The 10,106-nt window shown below is 35.2% G+C and overlaps 1 protein-coding gene across 2 annotated transcripts; it reads right to left on the reverse strand.

Annotated features, from left to right (window-relative positions):
- Positions 1–315: 315 nt before the first annotated feature.
- On the reverse strand, positions 316–3,740 carry LOC110576534 (olfactory receptor 10A5). 2 transcript variants are annotated; one of them, XM_021685722.2, is made up of 2 exons: positions 2,805–3,725; positions 316–339 (listed from the first exon to the last, which is right to left on the reverse strand). In XM_021685722.2, the coding sequence occupies exons 1-2, from the start codon at positions 3,723–3,725 to the stop codon at positions 316–318; spliced, it is 945 nt and encodes a 314-aa protein (XP_021541397.2). The 2 variants fall into 2 exon arrangements, with proteins under 2 accessions (XP_021541397.2, XP_021541398.2); XM_021685723.2 differs by lacking the exon at positions 316–339 and having other exon boundaries at positions 2,775–3,740.
- Positions 3,741–10,106: the final 6,366 nt, after the last annotated feature.

The raw sequence follows: 10,106 nt of genomic DNA on the forward strand, positions 1-10,106 counted from the left end.
CTTGAGTCCTTGGCTCCATATCTGGTTCTGGGATAACCCAATGAAAGCAACTGGTCCCAAGGCAAGATCAGTTACTGCAAGTTTGGGGAAGATGTTTCTAAAAGTTGAAAGGAGATTCATAACAGGGATATGAAGGAAAAGGCTTGACTGTTCTGGAAAAAGTCTCTTTCATGCTACTTTTATGGATCTCCTCCAGACTCTCAGAAAACCTATACTCTACCACAGGAATTGGTCTTGGCCTAGAATCAAATTCTCTCTCTTGACCACTGTATTTCCTCACATGCAATCCACCATCAAATCCTGTCAATTCTTCCTCTAAAAATTATTTAGAATTAATTTCTACTGATACCTGATAAATTCCATTCTCTATTCCAAGTCACCACCACTTCTCAACCAGATTACCCATTTATTTATTCATCCTTCATACACTATTGAAAAATTGGAGAATAATTTCATTATAATGTAAAGTTTGTATTGGGCAAAGCAAACCAGAATAGATAAAGTGATAACCTTCAACACTGAAGTAAATGTCATGAGACCTTGGCATCTCTTAGCTGTTCTAAAGAAAATTTTAGAAGTAGGCCTGTACTTGAGGCTCCATTCACAAAGAGGAGCATCTCTTGTTTTGTGCAGCTTTTGGTTCCTGGAAAGTGGCACTGACTCTCATGACTGTATAAGGGCTGCCCACTGGTTCACAGCATCACATCATCTGCATTATCTCGGCACCAAATACCCTTCTACTAAATAAACCATCACTGACATTTTCATCCTATTGTTACTATGCATGTTAAATATCTACTGTGGCAACCTCCAGTATCACTGAACTGAATGTCTGAGCAGTCTGTGTTGTCTCTCCAAATACGAGCTGTGTTTCTGTTAAAACTCTGGCTTCAGAGTTGCATTATTCTGAGTGGTCTGCCCTAATCCCATTTTTCCATAGTATTTTCAGTGTAGAGTTTTTCAGAACATAAGTTTTTCAGGAATGTCCATGTCAAATAAAACAGAAATACTTGTGCTGCTTTCATTTTCAAAGAGTTACAGGTACACTGGGGGAAGACAAACATGTAAAAACAAGTATAGCAAAGTATATCCAAAATTTAACTTATCTGTTGATAAAATTGGAGTAGATGCATGTAGGAGAGAATTATTTATGCTGCTTGAGGGATCACAGTGGGACCTTGAAAGATGAGATGGATCTGTCTAAAATAAAGATGGAAAGAATCTTTTAAGTAGAGAAAATAGAGTATCAAACATCACTAGCTGCTAATCACCTAAACTATTAATTCAGAAGTCTGAATTAAATTCACCATTTTCTAGGGAGCCTGGGTGGCTCAGATGGTTAAGCGTCTGCCTTCGGCTCAGGTCATGATCTCAGGGTCCTGGGATCGAGTCCCGCATCGGGCTCCCTGCTCCTTGGGAGCCTGCTTCTCCCTCTGCCTTTCTCTCTCGCTCTGTCTCTCATGAATAAAAAAAAAAAAAAATCTTAAAAAAAAAAATTCACCATTTACTCAAATTTTCTTCCATATTCTTCAAAATTTATTTCCTTCCAATTAAAATTTGAGTTATTTTTTTACCTATTATATAAGCAAAATTCCAAATTTTTGATGACAAATGTTATTGATGTGGCTGTGGGGAAACAAGAACCCTTGTAAACTGCTGGTGGGAGTGTAAAATGGTACAATCAATTTCCAGGGAAATTTGCCAATATATAGCAACATGATACATTTGTTGATACATGATACACAGAAATTTCTAGATTTCCATCTGTCAGATATACTGGCAAAAATATGAAAATGTTTATATAAAACTATTTTTTACAGCATGATTTGTAATTGTAAAAGATTCGTTAAGTAAACCATGGTATATCTAGAAGACCGAATACTATGAAATTATAAAAAGAATGAGTAATATTGTGGTTAAAGAAGAGCTATGTTGCAGTTAGCTAGATCCATTTTAAACTTCAATGAAAACAGAATCACAAGACATTAAGGAGGGCACGTGATGTAATGAGTACTGGGTATTATATAAGAATGATGAATCACTGACCTCTACCTCTGAAACTAATAATACATTATATGTTAATTAACTGAATTTAAATTTCAAAAAACAGAATCACAATAGAAATTTATAACATTACTTCAACAAGGTTTAAGAACTTGAATATGGGATAGAGAGACAGCCCACGGAAGCTCAGCTCATTCTTCCCGGGAAAAATAGGGTAAGGAATAAAATGATTGTGGGGTTATAAAGGTGTAAGTATGGGGATTATCAATACACTTTCCTATATTCATAACACATACCAGTGAGCTTAGGAGAACTGCTTCAAGGACATGCGAACTGAAGTAAGACAGTGATGAAAGTTATGCATTGGGAGGGGTCATAGGGTTTTCTATCTGATGAATGGAGTCAGATCTGCCAAAAGGAAGAGAAAGTGACATGATGATTTTTACTGATTTTGTCCTGTTATTAAATGTGTTCACACATCAGGATTATAAGCAGTTTTATACTGTTCACAGTGTGGACACAGGAATGTGAATATCTGGAATTACTTGGCACAGAATTGTTCAAATACCAATAAGAAAAATAAAATAAACCTACAAAGAGCAGAGGAGTTTTCCAGGTGGCAGCAATAGGTCTTATCTACTTCTGTGCTCTTTTCCCTGCACTGAGCTTCAGCAGCTGAGTTTCATCCCAACAGAGATGGGAAGAGAGGCAGATGATCCCAAATAGGAAACTGACTGCTCCCCATTCAGTACACTTACTCTTCCTAATGTCTATGGGATGCAATTTCTAAGGTCTAAAGCCTTGCGGAAGGTCCGGCCAAGAGCATTCTTCACCTCATTTTTTCTCAGGCTATAAATGATGGGGTTCAACATGGGAGTCACAACAGTGTAGGATAATGACAGCAGCTTTTTGCTCTCAGGAGAATTATTGGATTTAGGCCAGAAGTAGATGAGGCTCAAAGATACATAGAACAGAGAGACAACAAGGAGATGGGAGGAGCAGGTAGAGAAGGCTTTATGCTTCCCTTTAGCTGATGGAATCTTAAGGACGGTAGCAGCAATGCGAGTGTAGGAACACAGGATCAGCAAACAGGGTATCATGATGACCAGAATGGTTCCAACAATTGCATATATCTCAAACAGTGCTGTGTCTGCACAGACCAGCCTCAGCACAGGTGGGCTGTCACAGAAGAAGTGATTCACCTTGTTGGTGCCACAGAATGGAAAGCTGAAGAGCCACGTGGTCTGCACAGTAGCTACGGGAAAACCTGGAAACCAGGAGGCAATAGCCAGTTTGGCACATGTCCTTTGGTTCATGATGACTGCATAGTGCAAGGGACTGCAGATGGCTACATAGCGGTCATATGCCATGGTGGCCAGGAGGAAGCATTCAGCACCTCCAAAGAAAAAGGAGAAATACATCTGTGTGGCACAGCCAAGGAAGGAGATGGTTGTGTCCGAGGCCAGCAGGGTCCCCAGCATTTTGGGCACAATGACTAGGTTGAAGCCAATCTCCAAGAAGGACAAGTTGAGGAAGATGTACATGGGACTGTGCAGCATGGGGTCAGCCAAAGTAACCAGAATGATGAGGCTGTTTCCCATCAGGGTGACCAGGTAGATGATTAGAAATGTCAGGAAGAGTAATGACTGTATTTCTGTAGGTAGGGAAGAGAAGCTCATGAGGATAAACTCTTCAACTCTTGTCCAGTTTCCTCTAGCCATAGATATAGAAATGAATCCTAGTTGTGATCATGGAGAGAGATTCTTGATTGGAAGAGTCAGACTCTGGATTTGTTTTTCAGATTTCTTTTTTGTGTCAGGAAAAGAGGCAAGATCAAGATCTCAGTTGGAAGAGGAAGGGCCTTGTATTGTCTAAGAAAAAAGACATAAGGAAGAATGGCCAGAGCTTAAACTCAGAGATGGGCCTGGGCCAGCTTCTGGAGGATTTCATATTTCCCTATTTGTACATTAAGGTGTACACAAAAGTTATACCAAATCAGAACCTTAAGTCTCTGAAGGGGTCACCAAAGGGCACATTTTGGGAGAAGTGATATTCCTGAAAGCACATAACCTTTTGAGAAACAAGCCCAATGTTCATGATTTCGTTAAAAACACATACATGTTGGATGCCTGGGTGGCTCATTTGGTTAAGCATCTGCCTTCGGCTCAGGTCATGATCCCAGGGTCATGAGATTGAGTCCCGCATTGGGCTCCTTGCTCCGCGGGGAGCCTGCTTCTCTCTCTGACTGCTTCTTACTCTGCCTGTCACTCCCCTCTTGTATGCTCTCTCCCTCTATCTGACCAATAAATAAATAAAATCTTTAAACAAACCCCAAATCTACGTGCATTTATCAAAGCTTTAGAAATATATTTATAATATAAGCAGAATAATGCATCTAATAATTTTTCTACTCTTCATGAATCTTTTTTGCTGGCTGAAATTTGGGAGGTAAGTGAGGGGCTAGCATGTATTGAGGACAGTTAACACATGCCTGTGTTTTGTCCTTTTATATGTGCATTTTATAGGTGAGGAACTGATCCCAGAGAAGTTAAAGAACAGCAATTAAAGTGGTAAATCTCAAATCCAAACCACATTTGTTGGATTCCAGAGTTCTCAGATTTTTGCTGGACCATGCATCATTGGACTGCTCTGCCTTGATCTGAAGACTAACTCATTAATGCTTAAGAAAATCAAAATAGGAATTTCTGCAAAATTACATTTTGTATTATTTGTTTCTAATTTGCAACTTACTATCATATGCTCTTCTTTTCTTGTTATCTTGGTAATCTAGAATATTGAATTCTAAAATGGAGGAATTATTAGATGAAATGGGAAAATAAATAAAAAAAGAATTGGACGTGGTTAGGGAACTACTGTACAAAAAAATACAAGCTTAAAAACAGAAATAAAAACATTTATTAAGAGCAGTAGAGGGCGCCTGGGTGGCTCAGTCGGTTAGTCGTCTGCCTTCAACTCAGGTCAGGATCCCAGAGTCCTGGGATCGAGTCCCACATTGGGCTCCCTGCTCAGCGGGGAGTCTGCTTCTCCCTCTGCCCTTTACCCTGCTTGTGCTCTCTCTCACTCACTCTCTCTCAAATAAGTAAATAAAAATCTTAAAAAAAAAAAAAAAAGAGCAGTAGAAACCAGAATTGAAACAAAGTAGAAGAGAAACAAACATGTGGTCCTTGTTTTGGATACATTCCATCCAACAGACTTTTATTCTATGCTCAGCAATTTGGACCTTATTCCATAAAGAGAGTCACCTGAATATTTGAAGCACAGGAGTGACATTGTTATATATGCCATGTAGAAAGATCACTCTGACATTGAGAATAGATGGTATAGGGTGGAATTATTTGGAGGGATCAAATCTCTATACCTGGGATCAAGACGACCAGATGGTATGCTCATCCTTCTATTTCATATATAATCCATTTTTAAGCAGTAGACAAACTAATGAAGAGAAGCTCAATATTAGTCCGGTCATGGTGAGTAATTTGAATTTCAAGGTTGTATTTAAAACTCCAAAACATCTATTCAGGAAAATAAAATCATTTTTGACAAAGGATAATCATCAGACCAATCTAAGATTTCTCTGAAACACTAAAAATTAAATGAAGCAATGTCTACAGCTTTGAGCTCAACTAAAATACAAGTTTCAAAAAAAATAATAAAAGGATCACTGATGCAGCAAACAGAGGATTTTAATTAGAAACTCCTACTGTCATTTAATACAATGCAGCCCTGTGCTTTTCAGAATAAGTAAATAGAGAAAGACATGAGAGGTATGACAACAATAATTCAAATTAATGGGATGAATCCAAGACATCAGAATAGTTGTTCCCTTTCTTAAAAAAGAATCTGAAAGAAACTGAAGACATATTGAATTGTTTTCAATATGTATTCTCAAAAAAGCCCTGTGAGATATTAAGTATTGAATAAGTAGTTATAAAAATGACGGTCTTATGTCAGAAAAGACCATGGAGGCTGGGGTGGAGTGGGGGTGAGGATGGTGACGATGATTATCAAATTAAAAGGCTGTGTTAGAAACTAAGAAAACTGAATTGGTGAATTAGAATACAAGTTTGAGAAATTATACTCACATTACTGAGAAAAATTTTGAAAATAGGAAAATAATGAGAAGAATAATGAAGTAAAGCACAGGAAATAAAATAAATCTGATAGGCATTCCAGAATGACATGACAAAGAAAAGAGAGACAATACTCAAAGAAGTACCAGGGGAAGAACAAACATCTCTGAGCTAAAGGAAGGCATGACTTTTAACTGAAAGAATCTCTAGGTTCAAAACAAAATAAATTTTAAAAGGTTTACACAAACATTTCTTTATTATTAGTGAAAAATTTTTTTTAAATTTGAAGATAGGGAAAAATTCTGTTAAGTAAGTAGACTAGAAAATGATAAAAATAAAACAAAATTAATTTTAAAGACCCCTATAAACCACAACCAAACAAAAACTTTAGCCCAACTGCAAAGGCAAAAAAACCAAAAAAACAACAACAAAAAAACAACCAGAGAACTCTGTTTCTAGGAAAATGGGAGAGATGTGCTTTTCCTTATTCTTTCTAGACATTATATGTGAAAGGAGCATAACTAAAACTAAAACCCCTAGACATTATATGTGAAAGGAGCATAAGAAGATTCTGAAAGATGGACAGAAGTCAGAGGAGCTAGGTATCTCAGAACCCACGGAAGGTCATGGTAGTAAGTCCATTGGGATTTCATTTTACCTCATATAACACAGACTACTTTCTCAATATAATTTGAATATCTGTAAAAATAATAGCCAACTTACAAGTAAAACATTAGAGCAGAGATTCTTAAATTCGGGGGATCATGCAATCTTCTGAGAATCTGACAAAAACTATGGAATCTCTCTCCTTCAAAAAAATATATAATATTATATGTATTTTGGAGGAAGTCTGAGATCTCCTGAAGTCCTTCTGGAGACTCCCAACTTAGTTTCACAAAAAGTTTTGGAGATTTTGGCCAGTGCAATTAGACCAGGAAAATAAATAAGAAGTAAATATTAGAAAGAAAAAGATAATGTTATTATTAGAGGAAGATGAAAAACTATCAATATTAAGAAATACAATTGGTTGGCCAGTTTCAAGATTGATATATCAAATAAGTGGTTTTCCAATATTCATGAAATTGGAGTCTGGGGGAGTCTGCTTTTCCCTCTCCCGCTCCCCCTGCTTGTGTTCCCTCTCTCGCTGTGTCTCTCTCTGTCAAATAAATAAATTTAAAAATCTTAAAAAAAAGATATTAAAACATATTATAATACTATTTCACAATGTTTTATTATATTCTCTCTTATATTAAAATGTTTTGTTATGTTTATTTGTTCATGCTTTGAAGATTGTACTTTAGGCAAATAACTGAAACAGAATGACTCCCAGCAGCAGTGCATATATAAGACAAATTCAATAAACAGCTTTGGGGCAACTTGAAGGGAAGATAAATGTTACAGTCTCACCTTAAACAATACACCAAAATACATCAAATATGGATGATTTAAGTGTAAATAGGAAGCTGTAGTTGAATTTGAAAAGAAATGTAAGTTAATATTTACATTAGCTTTCTGAAGGTCTTTCTCAGCATAAACTCTAAAACAGAATCTAAAAAAGATAAGATTCATTGATTTGAACATATAAAATTAAATGTTTGAACATTAAAAGCCTAACATAGAAATTAAAGATAAATTCCAAATAGAGAAAATATATATGAGATAAATTTCAAGAGATCGTTGCAGTTTATCCAAGAGAAAATTAGGTAAAGCTATAATCATTCAATTCACATAATCAGAAATCAAATGCCAAAAAAACATGAAAAATGTTCAAAGTCATCAGAAATCAAATGCAATTTTTTTAAAACAGAGATTATCTTTCTCAAAAATTTAAAATATTAATTATTTATTTGGGGTAAAAGTGAAAGAATATAGACATTTGAACACTGTAGGTCCAAATGATAGGTGGATTTCACAGTATGTATCAGAGACCCTTTGAACTAGCAATTACATATCTACAACTTTATTTATTTATTTATTTTTAAAGATTTAATTTATTTATTTGACAGAGAGAGAGACAGCAAGAGAGGGAACACAAGCAGGGGGAGTGGGAGAGGGAGAAGCAGGCTTCCTGCGAGCAGGGAACCCGATGCGGGGCTTGATCCCAGGACTCTAGGATCATGACCTGAGCCGAAGGCAGATGCTTAACGACTGAGCCACCCAGACGCCCCCATGTCTACAACTTTAGATTAAGATTATGTGTAAATTTTATCTAGTAGAATTCTCCTCTCAACTCTATTTACAATAGAATAATTGAAACAAACAATAAAGGATAGTCTAAATATGTAAAAATAGATCAGTGAAATAAATTGTACTACATCTGTACTATGGAATGCTATGAAGTAACTTTTTTTATTAGTTTCAGAGGTAGAATTTAGTGATTCATCAGTTGCATATAACACCCAGTGCTCATTACATCAAGTGCCGTACTTAATGCCCATCACCCAATTATCCCTTCCCCTCACCCACCTCCCCTCCAGCAACCCTCAGTTTGTTTCCTAGAGTTCAGAATCTCTTATGGTTCACCTCCCTCTCAATTCTCATCTTATTTTCTTTTTCCTTCCCTTCCCCTACGTTCATCTGTTTTGTTTCTTAAATTCCACGTATGAGTGAAATCATATGGTATGAACTAATTTTAAAGTATGTTGTAAGAATATCAAATAACATGGGAAAATATTTAATATGTTTTGCAAAGTTGGTAAGTTAGGCTACAAAATAGTAGGTTCAATGTAAGACATTTATTTTGAAATGAAAATTTATATATATGCATACATGCATGCGTAAATATACATATAGAAACCTTCAGTTCTATTCCTTTGTTAATATCTTAGTGATATAATTACAAACGCTTTAAATTTCTTCTTTGCATTTTATATTTTTTGTACTATCTACAGTGAAATATATTGGTTTTTATTTGAAGAACAAATACTTGGACATAATAAGGAATAAAATACTTACAACACAAAAAAACCCATAAGTAAAAGGGAAAGATAAATGACAAACAGGAAAAATATTTGCAATAATGGCAACAAATAAAAAGCATTTGTCTATCTGATAAGTAATGAGTCATATAAATAATTTTTTAAAAGACATGATCTCCCCAAAAGAGAAATAGAAGATGCAAAATTTTATTCCACCAGAAAGTGCCAATGGCCAGTAAGCATATAAAAATTGTTCTATTTTGCTAGTAATAAAATTAAAAATTAACATAGAAATTCAGTTTCTTCATAAAACTTGAAAAATTGAAAAATATTCAGTGTTAGGGGTGGTGTAGTAAGCAATATATTATTTTGTTTAGGGCTGTGTAAATTAGTATAATCTCTCTAAAAATCAATTTGGCACATTTGTGTGAGGATTCTTCACTGTTCATACATTTTGATGCAAGAACCTCTCTTGTAGAAGAGATGGAGGCAATGATTTTACATGTAAGTTTGTTCAGTGCCAACCATTAGTGATAACTTGAAAATAATCATTAATAGATGAATGAATGGTTCAATTACAAAGCATGAATTTAAGGAAATATCATGCAATCATTTAAGTGATTTTGAAGAACATTTAATGCTGTAGTGCAATAATCACCATATAATATTAAATGAAAAAATAAGATGCAACCCTGCACACATATTAATTTCTAATTTTGTAAATATATGCTTCTAGAAAGAGACTGAAAGGGTATATGCAAAATTTAAGTGATCTACTTCAACTGGTAAAAAGTGGAGATTTATTTTCTTATTTTTATTTCCTATATTTCTAAATTTTCTACAGTGAGCTACCTTTGTTATATAATAGCAATAAAAACCTTATGAATGAAAGTGTTTATAATCATATGATGACCAAGCCAGCAATTCTGAGTATCTAATAGACTTATGCTTTGTGCTTTACATTCATTCTCTCATTTTCTTCTTACAGCTATGATTTAAATGCCATCATTATCCTTTCTATATCAGAGATGAGTAAAAAAATTTAAAGCAGATAAATAATTTTGTAGTTAAGAAACTTTGTAATTGCATGGAA

This window comes from Neomonachus schauinslandi, chromosome 11, assembly GCF_002201575.2.
Source record: "Neomonachus schauinslandi chromosome 11, ASM220157v2, whole genome shotgun sequence".
Classification (NCBI taxonomy): domain Eukaryota; kingdom Metazoa; phylum Chordata; class Mammalia; order Carnivora; family Phocidae; genus Neomonachus; species Neomonachus schauinslandi.

Excerpts from the sequence above, each read along its gene's own strand:
- LOC110576534 (XM_021685723.2), bottom strand. The coding sequence starts at position 3,725 with ATGGCTAGAGGAAACTGGACAAGAGTTGAAGAGTTTATCCTCATGAGC.